This window comes from Penicillium alfredii (genome assembly GCF_028826965.1).
Source record: "Penicillium alfredii strain IBT 34128 chromosome Unknown utg000010l_segment0_segment0, whole genome shotgun sequence".
Lineage (NCBI taxonomy): Eukaryota > Fungi > Ascomycota > Eurotiomycetes > Eurotiales > Aspergillaceae > Penicillium > Penicillium alfredii.
The window spans coordinates 1,240,236-1,254,824 of NW_026622707.1; the positions used below are offsets into that span (position 1 = coordinate 1,240,236).

At 47.3% G+C, this 14,589-nt stretch overlaps 5 protein-coding genes across 5 annotated transcripts; 3 read left to right on the top strand and 2 right to left on the bottom strand.

Annotated features, from left to right (window-relative positions):
• Positions 1–2,417: 2,417 nt before the first annotated feature.
• NUU61_008019 (phosphotransferase enzyme family protein) lies at positions 2,418–3,026 on the top strand (the record flags this gene model as incomplete). Its single annotated transcript, XM_056658544.1, has 1 exon — positions 2,418–3,026. The coding sequence occupies one exon, from the start codon at positions 2,418–2,420 to the stop codon at positions 3,024–3,026; it is 609 nt and encodes a 202-aa protein (XP_056508837.1).
• Positions 3,027–3,030: 4 nt separating this feature from the next.
• On the top strand, positions 3,031–3,213 carry NUU61_008020 (phosphotransferase enzyme family protein; the record flags this gene model as incomplete). The annotated part of the gene is made up of 1 exon (XM_056658545.1): positions 3,031–3,213. The coding sequence occupies one exon, from the start codon at positions 3,031–3,033 to the stop codon at positions 3,211–3,213; it is 183 nt and encodes a 60-aa protein (XP_056508838.1).
• A 1,150-nt stretch (positions 3,214–4,363) lies between these two features.
• On the top strand, positions 4,364–6,879 carry NUU61_008021 (DUF3435 domain-containing protein; the record flags this gene model as incomplete). Its single annotated transcript, XM_056658546.1, has 5 exons — positions 4,364–4,656; positions 4,729–4,963; positions 5,034–5,356; positions 5,406–5,794; positions 5,846–6,879. 5 exons carry the CDS (start codon positions 4,364–4,366, stop codon positions 6,877–6,879), a joined length of 2,274 nt encoding a protein of 757 aa, XP_056508839.1.
• Positions 6,880–7,822: 943 nt separating this feature from the next.
• NUU61_008022 (uncharacterized protein) lies at positions 7,823–9,431 on the bottom strand (the record flags this gene model as incomplete). The annotated part of the gene is made up of 2 exons (XM_056658547.1): positions 7,823–8,963; positions 9,013–9,431. 2 exons carry the CDS (start codon positions 9,429–9,431, stop codon positions 7,823–7,825), a joined length of 1,560 nt encoding a protein of 519 aa, XP_056508840.1.
• Positions 9,432–10,865: 1,434 nt separating this feature from the next.
• Positions 10,866–14,503, bottom strand: NUU61_008023 (DUF3723 domain-containing protein; the record flags this gene model as incomplete). Its single annotated transcript, XM_056658548.1, has 3 exons — positions 10,866–13,661; positions 13,711–14,006; positions 14,083–14,503. 3 exons carry the CDS (start codon positions 14,501–14,503, stop codon positions 10,866–10,868), a joined length of 3,513 nt encoding a protein of 1,170 aa, XP_056508841.1.
• Between the last annotated feature and the right edge of the window lie 86 nt (positions 14,504–14,589).

The following is a 14,589-nucleotide window of genomic DNA, read 5'->3' on the forward strand; positions in this document are numbered from 1 at the left end:
TATAGGCACTCCATGTCGGTATCATACCAAGGCCCTAGGAGAAGAAGTAGAAGCAAGCCCAGGTTGAGCCCTGTGTTCTTTTAGTAAAGACGCTTTTTATTATTCCAGCCGTTTGCTGCTCTATATTTTATAGCCCTATAGTCAGCCTATTTTCTCCTGTGTGTGATCATAATTAAGTAAATCCTCAATTTCTTGCGCCAGCAGATCAGACAAGAGCTATATCATTTCCCAGTCTAAAGTAGTCTGCTCAATAGGCAACGATGTATCCTAGGTTTGCTGGAAGTTCTAAATCTCATAAAATTTGCAGGATCAATGGAAGGAAGTCTCTCATCTGAGAGATAAAAATCACATAGAACACATACCATATTCAGTCAGATACAAAAACTATTGAATTACTATCTATCATCCACTTTTTTTTAGGGGGGGTTCAATATTTTCAAGTAGGTATATAATATCCTCTATTGCCTAGTCGCAGTAAGGGGAAAAGTATAGATATAATATATAGGGGGGAGAGAGGTAGAGAGAAAGAGAGAAAAAAGCTATTTACATATTTTAGTAAATATCCTAGGCACTAATCTAGGTTAAAGGTGCGGCTATAAAAGGCTTATTTTGTTCACTTCTTCTTCTTCTTCTTCTTCTTCTTCTTCTTCTTCTTTCTTTCTTTCTCTCTCTCTCTTTCTTTCTTTCTTTCTTTCTTTCTTTCCTCGCAGCCAAAAGCCCCTCTGAGCCGAGGGGTCAATAAGTCCTCTGCTACTGGCTCTCTGTATTGAGTAGACCTGAAAACTATTCCAAGATGAATAGTAATATCTGTCTTTTTTCTATTCGCCCTTTCCCTTTTGAACTTTGGAGCTACCATGACTTTTTTCACTGCACTTCCCTCTCTTCTTCCCTCCCTCCATCCATCACTGTCTCCATCTCTTTTCCGTCTACCAGAGCGCATTTTACTTACCCTGTTTTGAGCAAGTCCAGCCATGCCACCTTTGCCCATGACTCGTTCCCAGCATGAGCTCTTCAACGCTGCAGTCCAGGAAATCAGCGCCACCGTAAATCGTGCCATTCTGTCGGCCCAAATAGGTACGACAAGCTCATTTTCTTGCCAATGATCTGGGCTACTGTCAAATTGAAGATCAGCTTCTCTACTTGTTCGGACAGCACTTCGGATTTGAGACCAAGAGAGTTGCCCTGCCCCCGTACTCTCAGATAAAGGCACATCAGACTACAGTGAACGAAATCCTTGCCACTATGCGCTCCACAACCTCAATATCACTGCTCATGCTTTTACTATGGGGGGCATTCGACCATAAACCAAAGAATGCCAAGAATTGAAATACAGTAACTCTCATTCGTTTATCATCACAGCACCTAGCTAATATTGTTGATTAGTGAGGCAGACAATCATCCCGTCTCCTACCACTGGCACTAGCATCCTTCAGAGTCCAGAGGACGTCGAGCTACAACATCGGTTCATAGAGAAAAAAAGGAGGAAATAGGGATCTAGAAAGGATTGAAAAATGCCGATTGTAGTAAATAGTTATCTGTATGTTAAATATAGATGAGACCTCTTAAATAAGATGAAAATGAGTTAAAAAGGCCTTAAAATCCAATTGTTGTTATTCTCGACTATATTCTCCAAAGCTGTCTAAACGAAGCGAGGGTTAGCGGCTTGTGTGATATCAAATAATAAGTCGTATGGCTCATTCCATCCCAGAAACAATAGTTCTTGTATTTGCTCTTTGTATTTCCCATTTTAGACTAATTCGATCTTAGCTCGCATGACGGGCCAAACAACTGATATCCTTGAGCTTGGTGACTTTCTCTCTCACACTCTCTTTTCCTTAATTTTTTTTTCTAATATAGTTATTCTCAGGTTGAGTATCTCGCAGTCCATTCTGTCTATAGGACGATAAATCTACTATATTCAATAGCGTCAATCAGCACGGAAATATATTCCGAATCCACTAACCCCTCTTGTTGGACACCTTTGCATAGATTATTCTCAAAGATCAGTCCCCACTTATCCACAATAGTTTATCTCAATAGTCCAAAGATCTACATAGTCGACTGCCAATCCACACGAGAACTCTGCCTTGCTTGCCCTGTTAGGAGACGCAGGGCTATGGAATTATATTTTTCAATCGAGATCTTGCTCCAGTGGCTGTAGAATAAGAAAGAACAACTTGCTCACTGATATGTCAAGGTTAATCTGGCGGAACTCGTCCGCATCGCCGTCCAGGTGACTAGGTCCAAGTCTTATCTGCAAATACAAAAATTTCCGGAAGGGAACTTCAACAAGATCTCTCTCATCGCTATGGATGATGCCAAATAGGTTGTTGCAAAACTTCCTAACCCAAATACTAGGCGCCGACACTTTACCACGTCCGTAGGGTTCCTTCTACGGACCGGGCCAGTATCAACCCATGGTCACATCCAAGCAACAAACGTTGCAGGATTATATCAAAGTCGCGCGATTTCTGTCACCAAAAGATAACGAACTATCTAAGCCGGTCCTCTGGCATCCCGATTTGCATAGAGACAGCATCTTTGTCAACCCAGACCGGCCAACAGAGATTCTTGGTATCATTGACGGGCAGGCCGTGAACCTAGCACCTCTCTTTCTTCAAGCGCGCCATCCCGCTCCAGTCGAGTTCGAAGGTCCTATCCCCGAGTGCCTCCAATCAATCAACCTGCCAGAGAATTTCAACGAGCTGAGTCCGCCGGAACAGCTCGAGGCAAAGAAACCTCGAGCGGCGCAGTCGCTTTACAAACTCTACGATATCCAATTAATCCGGCAATGTCCTGACGTTGCGAATGCACTGCAGTTCAAAGAGTCGCTCGCTGATCAAATCACAGGTCTGGCGGGCTCTCTCTTTAACGATGGAGAGCCAATCGTCCAGGGCATGCTCATGAAGCTTCAGGAGGAATGGTCGAGTTACGCTGGATCTTCTATCCTTTTGTCCGCTCTCTTTTACGGCAGAGGACAGGGAACAGCAAAGAGAAAACGAGGCAAAATGGGCCTGCGGGGTTGAACTCATGGAGGCGTTTCTCGACCAGGTCGGGGCATATCGAAGATGGGATGGCTGGGTCGCACACAAGGACTACGATCATTTCAAAGAACGATTGGAACGATGTCGGGAACAATTTGTGAATGAGCACTCCGCGACAGACGAAGAGAAACGCCAGTGGAGGGCCGTCTGGCCGTTCATGGAGACATAGCAGCATTCATTCGTCTGATCTCAGACAAAGAATCTTGGATCTATCACTTCTGCTTTTTCTTCTGGACCAGTTGAGCTGAGTTCTCGAGATCCAGTAATCTTCACATTCAAGCCAAAATGAGCTTGATATTGCACCCCACCCGAGACATACACAGCACCAATGACAGTAGAACACGCAACCCCCACACTGCCTTGCGACCGCAGGATTATTCCCCTCGTGGGAGACTCGAGTCAGCTGGTATGTATGGGAGACGATCATGGAAGAGGTGGAAATGTGGATACAATTGAAAATGGGATATTGAAAATGAAAAAAAAAAAAGTCTAGTCAATCCCCTTGGCAATAATATTGAATCCAAAAAGAAATAGAAAAAAGAAAAAGAAAGACCAACGTACGATGTCGATCTGCTGGCTGCAGGTACAACTCAGGGGGCCGCTTTCGATGGCGGCTTTAAGCCATGAAACCCGCAGAATACCCCTCATGTATAGTACAGTACATATGTACATAGTACTATATAGTACATAGTATGGCCAGGCAAAAACTCGCAAGGGCCATCAGACACGGGCCAAGCTGCATTGCAACCATGCAGAGATCTTCGGGTATTGTTACGACCGTTGATACATGACCTTACTCCATGTACAGGGACTGGATGCATCTCAATGCCGACCGAGCTTGATCTCTATACTATATTAAACAATATGACGGCAAAAGGACGGCCGAAAATGGCCGCCATGGACGCCATTTTTGGCCGCCCATTTGCCAACCCTTCTTCCACCCACCATGCCTGCCTACATCCACGCACCCCCACCCCACCCTCTGCCAGCCTCAGTGCTCCGCAGCAGCCTGGTCCAAACACACCCTGGTCGGTTTGCCAGCTTTGACCCTCAACGTGGCCTTCACCTCATCTTCTTCCCCACCCTCAAACGAAACCCACCCTAGTACACGAGGATGCCGAAAATGGCTCTTTCAGGATTCTTGCTACTTAAAATTGTGGTTCCTCCCCCTCTGGTTCTCGGTTTAACGCCTCTAAACATCAGCGGCGAGATCCCTCTCGACTCCTGTTCTATACTGCCCTTTTCATTTTGAGACATAGGCCTAACTTCGAGGATCCTGCGATTTACTCTTCTTTTTCTCATCCATAACTACCATCGTCATGGACCGCCACTCTCGCAGCAAAGCCAACTACCAGTCATCGAACGACAGCACCTACTCCGAGGGAGAAAGCTCCGAAGGCATTCAATCCGACACTGATCTAACGGAGCCTGAGGTTGACGACGCTCAGCCATATGATGCTGGCGATGCGGCCCTACTCTTTGCAGATAACCAGCACCCACCGGAGTACTACATTCAGCAACTTAGGAACTTTGACGAGACAGTCTACACACAGGAAGACTATGGCAAAGGCACTAAAGCCCTTCTCGATCGGGTTGAGGAGAAATGGTCCCAGTAAGTTCTCGTCTCTCAACCCCCAGCTCATCTTCATTTGGTGAATCCTGATCTAATGCTTACGCCACTTAGGTTCTGCTCTTTCCTTCGGAAGGACCCGCAGGAGGAATACCAACGCCTATCGATCCCAATCCTGTATAACTTCCTAGATTGGGTTCTCAACTTACGGCGAGGTAAAAATGGAAGAAAGGTTCCAGGTATCAAGTGCAAGAGCTCTCTGGACACGTTCTGGAAGGTGTTTCGGCTAGTCTACGAGAAGACCACTTCGGACAAGATCGGAAAGCAGATGAACCGTCAGATGCGTCGGGTACGAATGACCCCTCTTAGCCATGCCTGGTTAGCCTAACCTTTCACCCACGACTAACGTCGAAATCTAGGTTATCCGGCAATTAGCCAAGAAGCATAAGCTATCTTCTAAAGGGCGCGACAAGACTTCTTTGGACGTTGAGGACCTTACAAAGGTCGTAGAGACCACTATCAGCACGACCAAGAAGAAATTTGGCCATGGTCGCCATCGTATTGAGCTTGGGCTTTTCTTGCAACTCGCTGGCCTCACAACAAACCGTCCTCAAGCGATCTTAGACCTGAGATACCGTCATATCCGGGTCAGTCTACTCCGCGATCCTCACGGGGGTCCTCACCGGATCGTGATCGAATTTACCTTCGAATTCACCAAGGAATGGTTGGGTGCTAAGGATATGTAAGTCTTTCGAGTCTATTCTACCATGCTTGTCTGACGTGTCACGCAGGAATACTTACATTCTCCCCGAAATCATCTTTGACCCGTCATTGGTCCTTAGCCCACATGTATTTCTCTTGGGTCTGGTCTTCGCTGACCATGCATTTGACCGCGTCGACGGCGAGGAGGTGCTTGTATCTGCAAACCAGCTCCCTCGACTGCGAATCCGTGATGAATGCAATGAACTACGGCTCCAACTTGACCCAAAGCTGGACGATGTGCCAATATTCCGAATGTCAGAACGTAGTTTGCATGGAATTGGCATATCCCCAGACCAGCCTCTCCCCTACTCAACTTTGGAGCCATGGGTCAAGAAGATCGGTGCAATCACTGGGTTTCAACAGGTAACTCGTCCTTACAGCTTACGCTATGGGGCTGGAACAGCCTTGGACAGCAGTGGTGCGTTATCCTATCATTTTCCGAGCGACCAGGAAACTAACCATCTCTCAGGCTCTGTCAGCGATCCACTTCGCAATCTCATTATGCATCACGCCGACACCCGCACATTCCTAAAGTACTACCTTAGCCGGAGAATTTCCAAAAATCTTCCTGCAATTATTCGCGGTCTTAACCCAGAAGACGATATAATGCGCGCCGCTTGCCGGATGAGCCGAACCATTGATCCGAACCGTCCGCAGGAGCTAACAAGCCAGCAATCGTCATCTGTCAACCAACTGCCCGAGATCCTTGAGCTAATACGCCGACGCAATGAGCTTAGTCAGTTTCTGGGGCGTCCTCTTTCCCGGCACAAGGGGACGGCAAAGTACATGGCGTACAAGAAACTAAACCAAGAAATAGCTGGGGCGAGACAAAGGGCACGGAACTCGTTGCTCTCGCAGATACAATTGAAATACGACCGAGAGCAGCCAATGTTAGATATTCAGCAGCAGTTATCCGGGGTCAAGCTTGCTGAAACTGCGAATAAACTGTTGGAATGCCCCGACCAGATGCCTATTCTACAAAAGCGACTCGTCGAGAGCCTTTTCACCCTGCCGCGATCCACACTAGAAGAAGAGATGGATCGACGGACCGAAGCAGTCGATGCAGTGTCTGCTTATTGTCAGTTTCAGGAAGGCGACACGTGCCGTTTGCCACGGAGCAAGCAGCTAGAGGACATTTTCGCTGAGATGGAGGTTCTTGACAACCGACTAGTGGAAAGCGACGCTAAAGAGAGCAGTCCTCAACCAGTAACGCCTCTTGAAGACGCCCTTCAATCTGTCATGAAGGATCATCGGCCTCGATTTTGCTTTATTTGTCTGGGCCAACCGGACTTGGATATCAAAAAGCGCATTCAGAGATTTTCATCGCATGGGGATGTCACTAAACACATCAAGCGAAAACATCTTCAAAATCTTGCGTCAAGCACAGTCCTTGCGTGCAACGTTTGTGATAAAGAGTTTGCCGAAGTCATGCACTTTCAGCGTCATGCCGATGATTCACATTCAACTGTGACGGGACCTCTGTGGCGCATGGCTGTCCACTAGCAACCCCCCCCCCCCCCCAACCTTTTTTTGTGATTGTGTACGTTTGTGTATAGGACTTCCAGAGAATCGAATTTAAGTACAGTACCTTTAGTCACGTCCGAGCAAGAGTGTAAAACAGGACGCCACTGCGATGGATTACATATTGCTGTAAGCGCGTGAAAAAGTTTTCATCACATGATGATATTTCGAAGACACGAACGCATCTGCAAAATCTCAGACCAAGCACGGAGCTTGGTTGCAGTGCTTGTAACAAACAGTTTACCGAGGTCATGCACTTTCAGCGCCATGCCAATGATTTCCACTCGACTGTGACGGAGCCACTGTGGTGTTCAATCGTTAGATGATAACTCATTCTGGCATTCCTGAGAAGGGTTGACAGTTCTGATCCTGAAAATATAAATCGCCTCATTAGTTTTTTTTTGCTCGGATTGTTTGTATATCGCAATGTGAACAAGAATTTGGTGGAATCTCGTAGAAGCCTATAGCGTTTATCTATCAATCAGTTTGGTAGACAGCTTTAGCTCTTGTTCTCAGCCTGCACATATCCCCTATGCACTTGTCACCGTCAACTGAAAATAATTCTTCAATTTGGAAGATCAGTAGATGGTAAGACCTAAATTTACTGGTGCCAGGTTGGTATAGGTTCACCATATATCCATCGATAGCTTGATTTGAAACTGGACAAAGCATCATGCTATGTATGCTTGAGCTCCTGTGAGACTGTTTACTTGAAATGTCTGGCTTATATTGTATCTTACTGTGTGATAAATGTCGTCATTCCATTCTACAGTTTCGATTGTGCCACCTCATCTGTGGATATGAATGAGTGATATTCATATATGGCTTCAGAATAGCGGCTGGTATGACTAAAGAGTCATATGATGGAGAAATTGACCTTCCAATGTAGATTCATAGAAGAAGTATAACATGTTACCACCGGTGCTTATTGTAAATTCTCGCCCCGGGAAGATTGCTGTGACATCTGAATTTGGCACTCAGTCATCTTAACTTGATACAACTGCAGCATGAGCGAGAGCGAAGATTTGAGAAAATCAATCTGTTCCACCATTTTCATTATATCCCGTTTTACTAGATTCCATGTAAGCTTTCTTATCAGTCTGTACCTGTAGGGCCGTGCATATCCAGACAGAGCTGTCTCCATTTCTGACATGAGAAGTGCATTATCAAAGAGTATTGACGTGCCCGCTCCCTGTAATTCCTCACTGAATGACATAGCATCGATGACACCAGCAGCCGATTGTAACAGTTCAGAATATTGTCCTAACTTTCGCGAAAGAAGCCGTGCTTCTTTACACTCGCCATTCATATCATGGAAAATATTTGTGAGTTTCAAGGAAAACTCAGCGGCTAACACGCAGAAACCTGTGATACTAGTTGCAGCGGATAGCGGATCCAGCCTTCGGAATTTGCTAGCCTTGGTATTATCGCGAGAACATGGCTCGTTTGGGCTACCGCTCTGAATTTGACTCGGCTGTAGTGAGCCAGTCATATTGGCAGGTCCTAGGATTTGAGGACTTCTGAATTGTCGCATTGTATCAGAAGGGGTGATATACGGATGCAATTGATCATTCCGGTCCACTTCTATTCTCTCCGCCTGGGACAGTTTGTCAAGGTTCATCGAGGTCAGATATTCATCGATGTCATCAGCTAAACTTTGCTGGATACTATGCTTTGCGCTAGTTCCTTGGAATGCAAGTGTTTCCTCTTGACTTTTGGCTTGTTGTTCAAGTGAATGAAATGTAGACGGCCGTAAGCTTCCTCTTTGTGTTGGATCAATTGGCATAGCAGGTGTCGTGTTGTTTGAATCATCTGGCAGCGTATGAACCCTTCCAGGAGGCTGTATATCCGGTCTCTTCTGTAGTCGTTCATAAACAATATTTGTTATATGATCGACTTGGTGAAGAATTTGATATCCACCCATCAAAGGAGGAACTATAGGGGAATACCGCAGTGGGGCGAGATGTGTATGTGTGTGTGAAGTGCTGTAAGGGCCGTCATTAAGGAGATTATGCGATGGTGATACGGACATAGGCAGTAACTGTGAGCGACTGCTAATCATTGCGCTTCACGGGAGGTCAGTAGATGACTTGCAACGGTTATATCTGTACTTACTGTATGCTTGTCGATATGGCTAGTTGGACAATTTGAATCTGATTTCCAAGACCCTTCCTGAATATTTGGAGGTCAGCGGCAGCTCGGAGTGCCCATTGGACCTTTCTTGGAGCACTGCGGATTGAGCCTCGGCTGGAATTTTTGCCCAACGACTTCTCATATTGCTTAATGCTCTTTTTGAACGTCTCGACAAGTCTTTGCATATTTGTCGAATAATGAAAAACTTTTCGCTGAAATGACTCAGGAACGATAGAAAGATCGAGACTTTGAATCTCCTCTATGAGAGAAAGAAAAGCTTCACATTCCTCTTCAGCGTGCTGGTATTCTGATCTGGGACCGTCCTCTCCGAGGGAAGACAGAATCTTGTAGGTAAATTTTGTGAGAAGAACGATATCGCCTGAACTAACACCGAAACTCATATTGATTGTAAGGATCAAAGTTGTCGCTATTTTCTCGCTGAATGATACTGTAATGGTCGGATTGAGTTGATGGATGCTGTGCAAATAACTAAAGAAGCCGCTTGAAAAAGGGAAAAGAGAACTGACCAAGCCCTCGGAGCCCCGCCCCCGCATCCACTGGTTGGGCCTCCACATCGTTGCCCAAAATCCACTATGATTCCATGGAATTCCACCGAAATTTTGTACACATTGCGTAACTTTGACAGATATACAATACTTTTGCAAATTGTATGTTACGGTGACCTCTATCTAATGTGGCGTGCCCAATAATTGATACGCTAAGGCCTTGGTGATGGGTCCAGGAAAGAGTAACTCACTGTGTATCGGTCAAGCCGATTTCAAGAACGACTATAGGCTTGATATAGGTGTGCGAATGCAGTGGATATTAGTGACATGTAAAGAACATGGGATGCAATTGTGCCTCTACAGATGATTCGAAAGCTTAATCCGATCTCCTGTGCATGGGCGATGCAAAGCCGGGGTATCTTAGGATACTTCAAACGCAATGAGGTATAATACACCGTAAACGTAAGCAAATTACTAGCTCTGCTTGATCTAATAGCAACTAATACATTGAAATTAACACTTGAAAATGAAAAAGCAGTTACAGTAATGCGCCGCGATATGGGATTTTGAGCAGCATCGGATGTGGTAAATTCATGGTTCAGTAGGGAGAAGTATGGTTTCCGATGTTAAAACGAGTGGCCTGAGCCTATAAATGCTCAGAATATCCTCAGTGAGTGCATAAGATAGCTCTCAGTGAGGGCGAGACTGGTGGCTGTAGTTCCGACCCCACAACCTCAGTGAGGAGGGCCGTGCAACCTCTCCATTATTGCTGGACGGTTAAAATCGCATGTCTTCGTAATATTCTTGCGAAAGGGTCGGATTACAACGTAATCCATCCAAGTAAATAGCGTTGGATCGGCTATGTAGCAATAATGAATAGGAAAACCGGATCACTAATAAGGAGACGGCTCCTTCCACGGACTGGAGAATTTGGTGGTAGGACCAGGGACTCTGACGACCCCGAGAAGCATTTTATAAGACAGGAGAAGGCTCAAGTCTAGTGGAGTTACATGTTCGCTGTAAGAAGGCCGCCGATGATTTCAGGCCGATGACTAGAGACCAAGACGGTAACTAGAACGAGGAGGTCTAGGGAACGGTGTTATATGCCCCAGAACTGAAGAATAGGAAAATGAGACCATTGATTTAGAGTTGAAGACACTGGCCCGCAGTCAGAGGACACAGGGCCAGTGTCGCACAAGGTCTTGAGACTGCGGTCTCAGGACCTGGCGGGCCACCGAACCACCAACTGGCGTCCTCTGCGATTCCAAGGCCTGTTCGGCTATAAGTTTCCCTACCCAAGACATAAAATAACTTGAGACAGGAATAATTCTACAAGATTAAGGCAAGATCCTGGTTTTCCTCATCCGCTTTGAGCATCTTGGCCACCTCGGCCACATTCGCTGGCGTTACCTCAAGCTCCTGCCAGAGGCTCATCAGAACAGTGTTCGAGCCATCGTGCATTGCGGCTCGGACACATTGCGCGGCGCTGACCAGACGCAGCTTTTTGTCATAGAACCGCGCATGTTGGTTATCTTTGCGAGCATATTTATTCGCTATCCGCTGTGCTTCTGACGTATCGTTCGGGTCGACCTGGACCTTGTCCGTGACATGCCATCCCCCATTCTCGTAAGCTTTGAAAGTGATCGTGACCGTATTCGGGGGAGGACGTCGACGCGGATGGAGTGCTTCTGGCAGAGGCGGGGCAGTGAATTCGCCTATACTCTGACCTGAGGCAACCGCCTCGTCCAGATCACCTTCAGTTTCGCGCGGTTTCTTTCTATTATTCTCTCCTTCGTTGTCCGACGGTCCCCTGGGTTCGGGGTGGGCCGCTGCCTCGTTCTGTGCAATGATTTCTGCCGGGCTTTGCTGATTGGACTGCCCCCCTTCAGTTGTTTCTACGGTATCCTGATCCATACCCATGATGTCAAACTGAGTGATGGCCTTCGCCGCCCTTGCACTTTGTGCCATTCGACCCCGTTGAATGACTTGATCGGAATGTAAACTCGCTGCCGCTGGTCGGTCAATCGAACCAGTTCTTTCCGTCACAGACTCAGATTGGGCCAGCGTCTGTTCGTCGGGTTCGGAAATCTGCTTGTCTGGTGAGGCAGATTGCTCTGGAACTTGCTCAAAGTTCGCTGCCCTTGCTCGTATCTCCGCTCCCTGTTCAAGTTCTCGAAGCGCTTTCTGTACCGCGTTTTCCGCAGCATCTCCTTCGTCATCACTTCGCTGCAAGATTTCTTGGTTTGATGGGGCGAGGTTCGGTGATTGCTCGGGTCGCTGCAAATTGATAGCGTCGGAGTCATGTTTCGAGGTTTCCTCTGGAACACAGGCATTGGGAGATGACTCCTGTTCGAGCGACTCCTGCTCGTATTCTACAGTCATCTGTGAAGACCGAGCTGAATCTTGGTGTTGAGACGGATTGCCTGGCGGCAATGGCAGTGCGGTTTCAGACACGTCCTGTGCATGCTGATTCAGATTTTCAGACTCGCTCAAGTAAGAGGTTGCATAGTCAGAATCCCCTACGACGCTCATGCTTTTCGTTTCGGTAAGTTGTTTCGGAGACTGCTCCTCTTGTTCTTGCTCCTCCTGCTCTTGCTCCTCCTGCTCTTGCTCCTCCTGCTCTTGCTCCTCCTGCTCTTGCTCCTCCTGCTCTTGCTCCTCCTGCTCTTGCTCCTCCTGCTCTTGCTCCTCCTGCTCTTGCTCCCCTTGCTCCCCTTGGCCCTCATGATCGGCATCGGGCAAGATCTCTGAGTCAGGTTCGGAGCTACATCTGGGGTCGTAGGCGAGAGCATCTCGCATTGCATACTCATTCTCTCCGATGGTACCAGTGTCGCCAAGAGATCTAATCGAAGCCATATCTTCAGCCTCGGAAGAGGCCTGCGCGGAGTCACGCATGATTGTATCGTAGTCGGCATTGCTGGAAGCAACCGGACTGTCTGTTTCAAGAGGAAGGGAATGTCCAGCAACTCTGTCTCGCCTTTTTCTGCGGCGTCGGTCCCTTTGTTCGCGCCTTTGACGTCGTCGCTCTCGACGTTGGTCTTGTGCAGAGGTCTTTGTATGCCCATCCACCGGAACGAACAGAGGGGACTGCGGATTGTCTGTGTTATCGAGTTGTTCTCTGCCGTCAGTAGAAGGGTTGCCAAAAAAGGCGAAATATACACATTGTCTGACATAAAACGAAGATACTACGTCGGAAGTCGATGGACTCTTTGCATGTACACGGTCCAGAAATAGTAGTGATCGATCTAATAGATGCATATCTTGACGTGGTGGCCCACAGCGAGAGCGAAGCCTGGAAACCCCACGTAGGACAACATTGGACGCTGGGTGGGTGCCGTAAGCGACAGCGGAAGCGAAACATTCTACCACTCGGTCGATGAGAGATTCAAATGTATCCGCATCATACCGATAGCTGCCCGGTTTACGTGCCTTAAGGAGTGCCTCACGTGCAATCTGCCGATCAGGAGCACATTTCAATAAGTCTGTCACGGAGGTCGAATCGAACCCCAGTCTCTGTGACAAAACGGCCATGTCATGGAGTACGATCTCGTCCGCTTCGCCGCAACTGCTTTTTGCAACGACTTTTTTGCTCGTGGGTTTTCTTGCTAGCTGCGGGTAATGGCGCATGACAAACAACCACAGTTGTCGATAAGCCAACTCGAAAAGATCCGATGTTGAGCCGGCTTGGCTCCGGAATGCCGCTTCCGATGTTTGCACTGGGCATGTCTCTCGGCGGCCGTCAAACTTGAAAGCGTGCTTCATGGCCACTCTTACCGTCGGGCATCCTTTGCTGAGTTCAACTAGCTGCTTTATGCCGTTTGCGCAGGCTTCCAAGTAATTCACGTCGCGAAAAAAAGTAAAGAGAGATGGAATGATACCGTCACAGGCGTCGTGGGTACTCATCCTCTCCCAGATAGCGGTTCTCTCGGGTTCTGTCAAGAGCGAGAAGGCTTCACCACTAAGAATCATACCTTTGATAGCTCTAGCATCTGCAGCACTGGCTGCTGGGGCCTTTAACTGAAGCGCCTCCACGGTGTCGATATCGATTTTCGCCATCTTTTCTCGATCATCGTCCACTAGAGTTGACCAAAATCTCTTCACGTGCTGTAAATAGTGGACAATTTCCTACACAATTAGCAAAAAAGAATTCAGAGTTTGCAGAAGGTTGACCGACTTCATCGCATTTCAGTGCCAGTACACGATTGAGAGAACCAATGCTCATACTGCCCCAGAGTCCAGGAATTGGTAAAAGTGCATCGAAAGCGGTACATATGTCAATATTATCAGGCGACATCAACTGCCGTAGTCGCTTGGCTTTGTTGTCCGATAGGCGTGCCCACCATCGTTTCTGAAAAGGTGCATTATGCTCATTTTGATACTGTCGAAGTTTGCGATATATCTCGCCATCACTTGGCGGTTTCTCGTTCGCATACTCGTCGATAAGGGTGTTTCGTAGATCAAGGCTTATATCTGTCGGATGTCAGTCGAAGACACCAACGGGAACATTCGTGCACAGGGAAAGTATCCAAGTGCAGTGCGGGCTCACCATCAAGATAAAGGTCAACGGTCCACCATCTTTCGCTGGGAGCAAGAGTTTTTTCGGCGGCCTTGAGACGATGCTGACCGTGAAGACAGTGAACTTGGCCAGAGGGGAAGCAGAGAACCGGGTTTTTCTCGGGAGGCTTAGTCAGTAGATCATCAGCTGTGATCCGAGCCACTCGTCGTGCACGCTTTAAGTGTCGACGGCTCACAACAGCCGTTACGTGGTTTTGTATATCAAATCGATGGCAGCCATCCTCGCGAAATATATCACATAACCTCTCAATATTTTTAGGATTGAGTTGTTGTGTGACAGAGGGATGACGTGATATCTGATCCAGACTGATTTTAGCGGTCCCCTGGTACTTTAGACGCCGCTCAGTGCTCAGTTGTAGCTCTGCGTCTGTGAACATGGATTGCTCCATCATCGAAAAATTTATGGGCATTGACTTGGAAACCTGAATGTCAAACTGCGAAGTTCCCATATTACTTTTTTTTTAAATAAATGCCGATG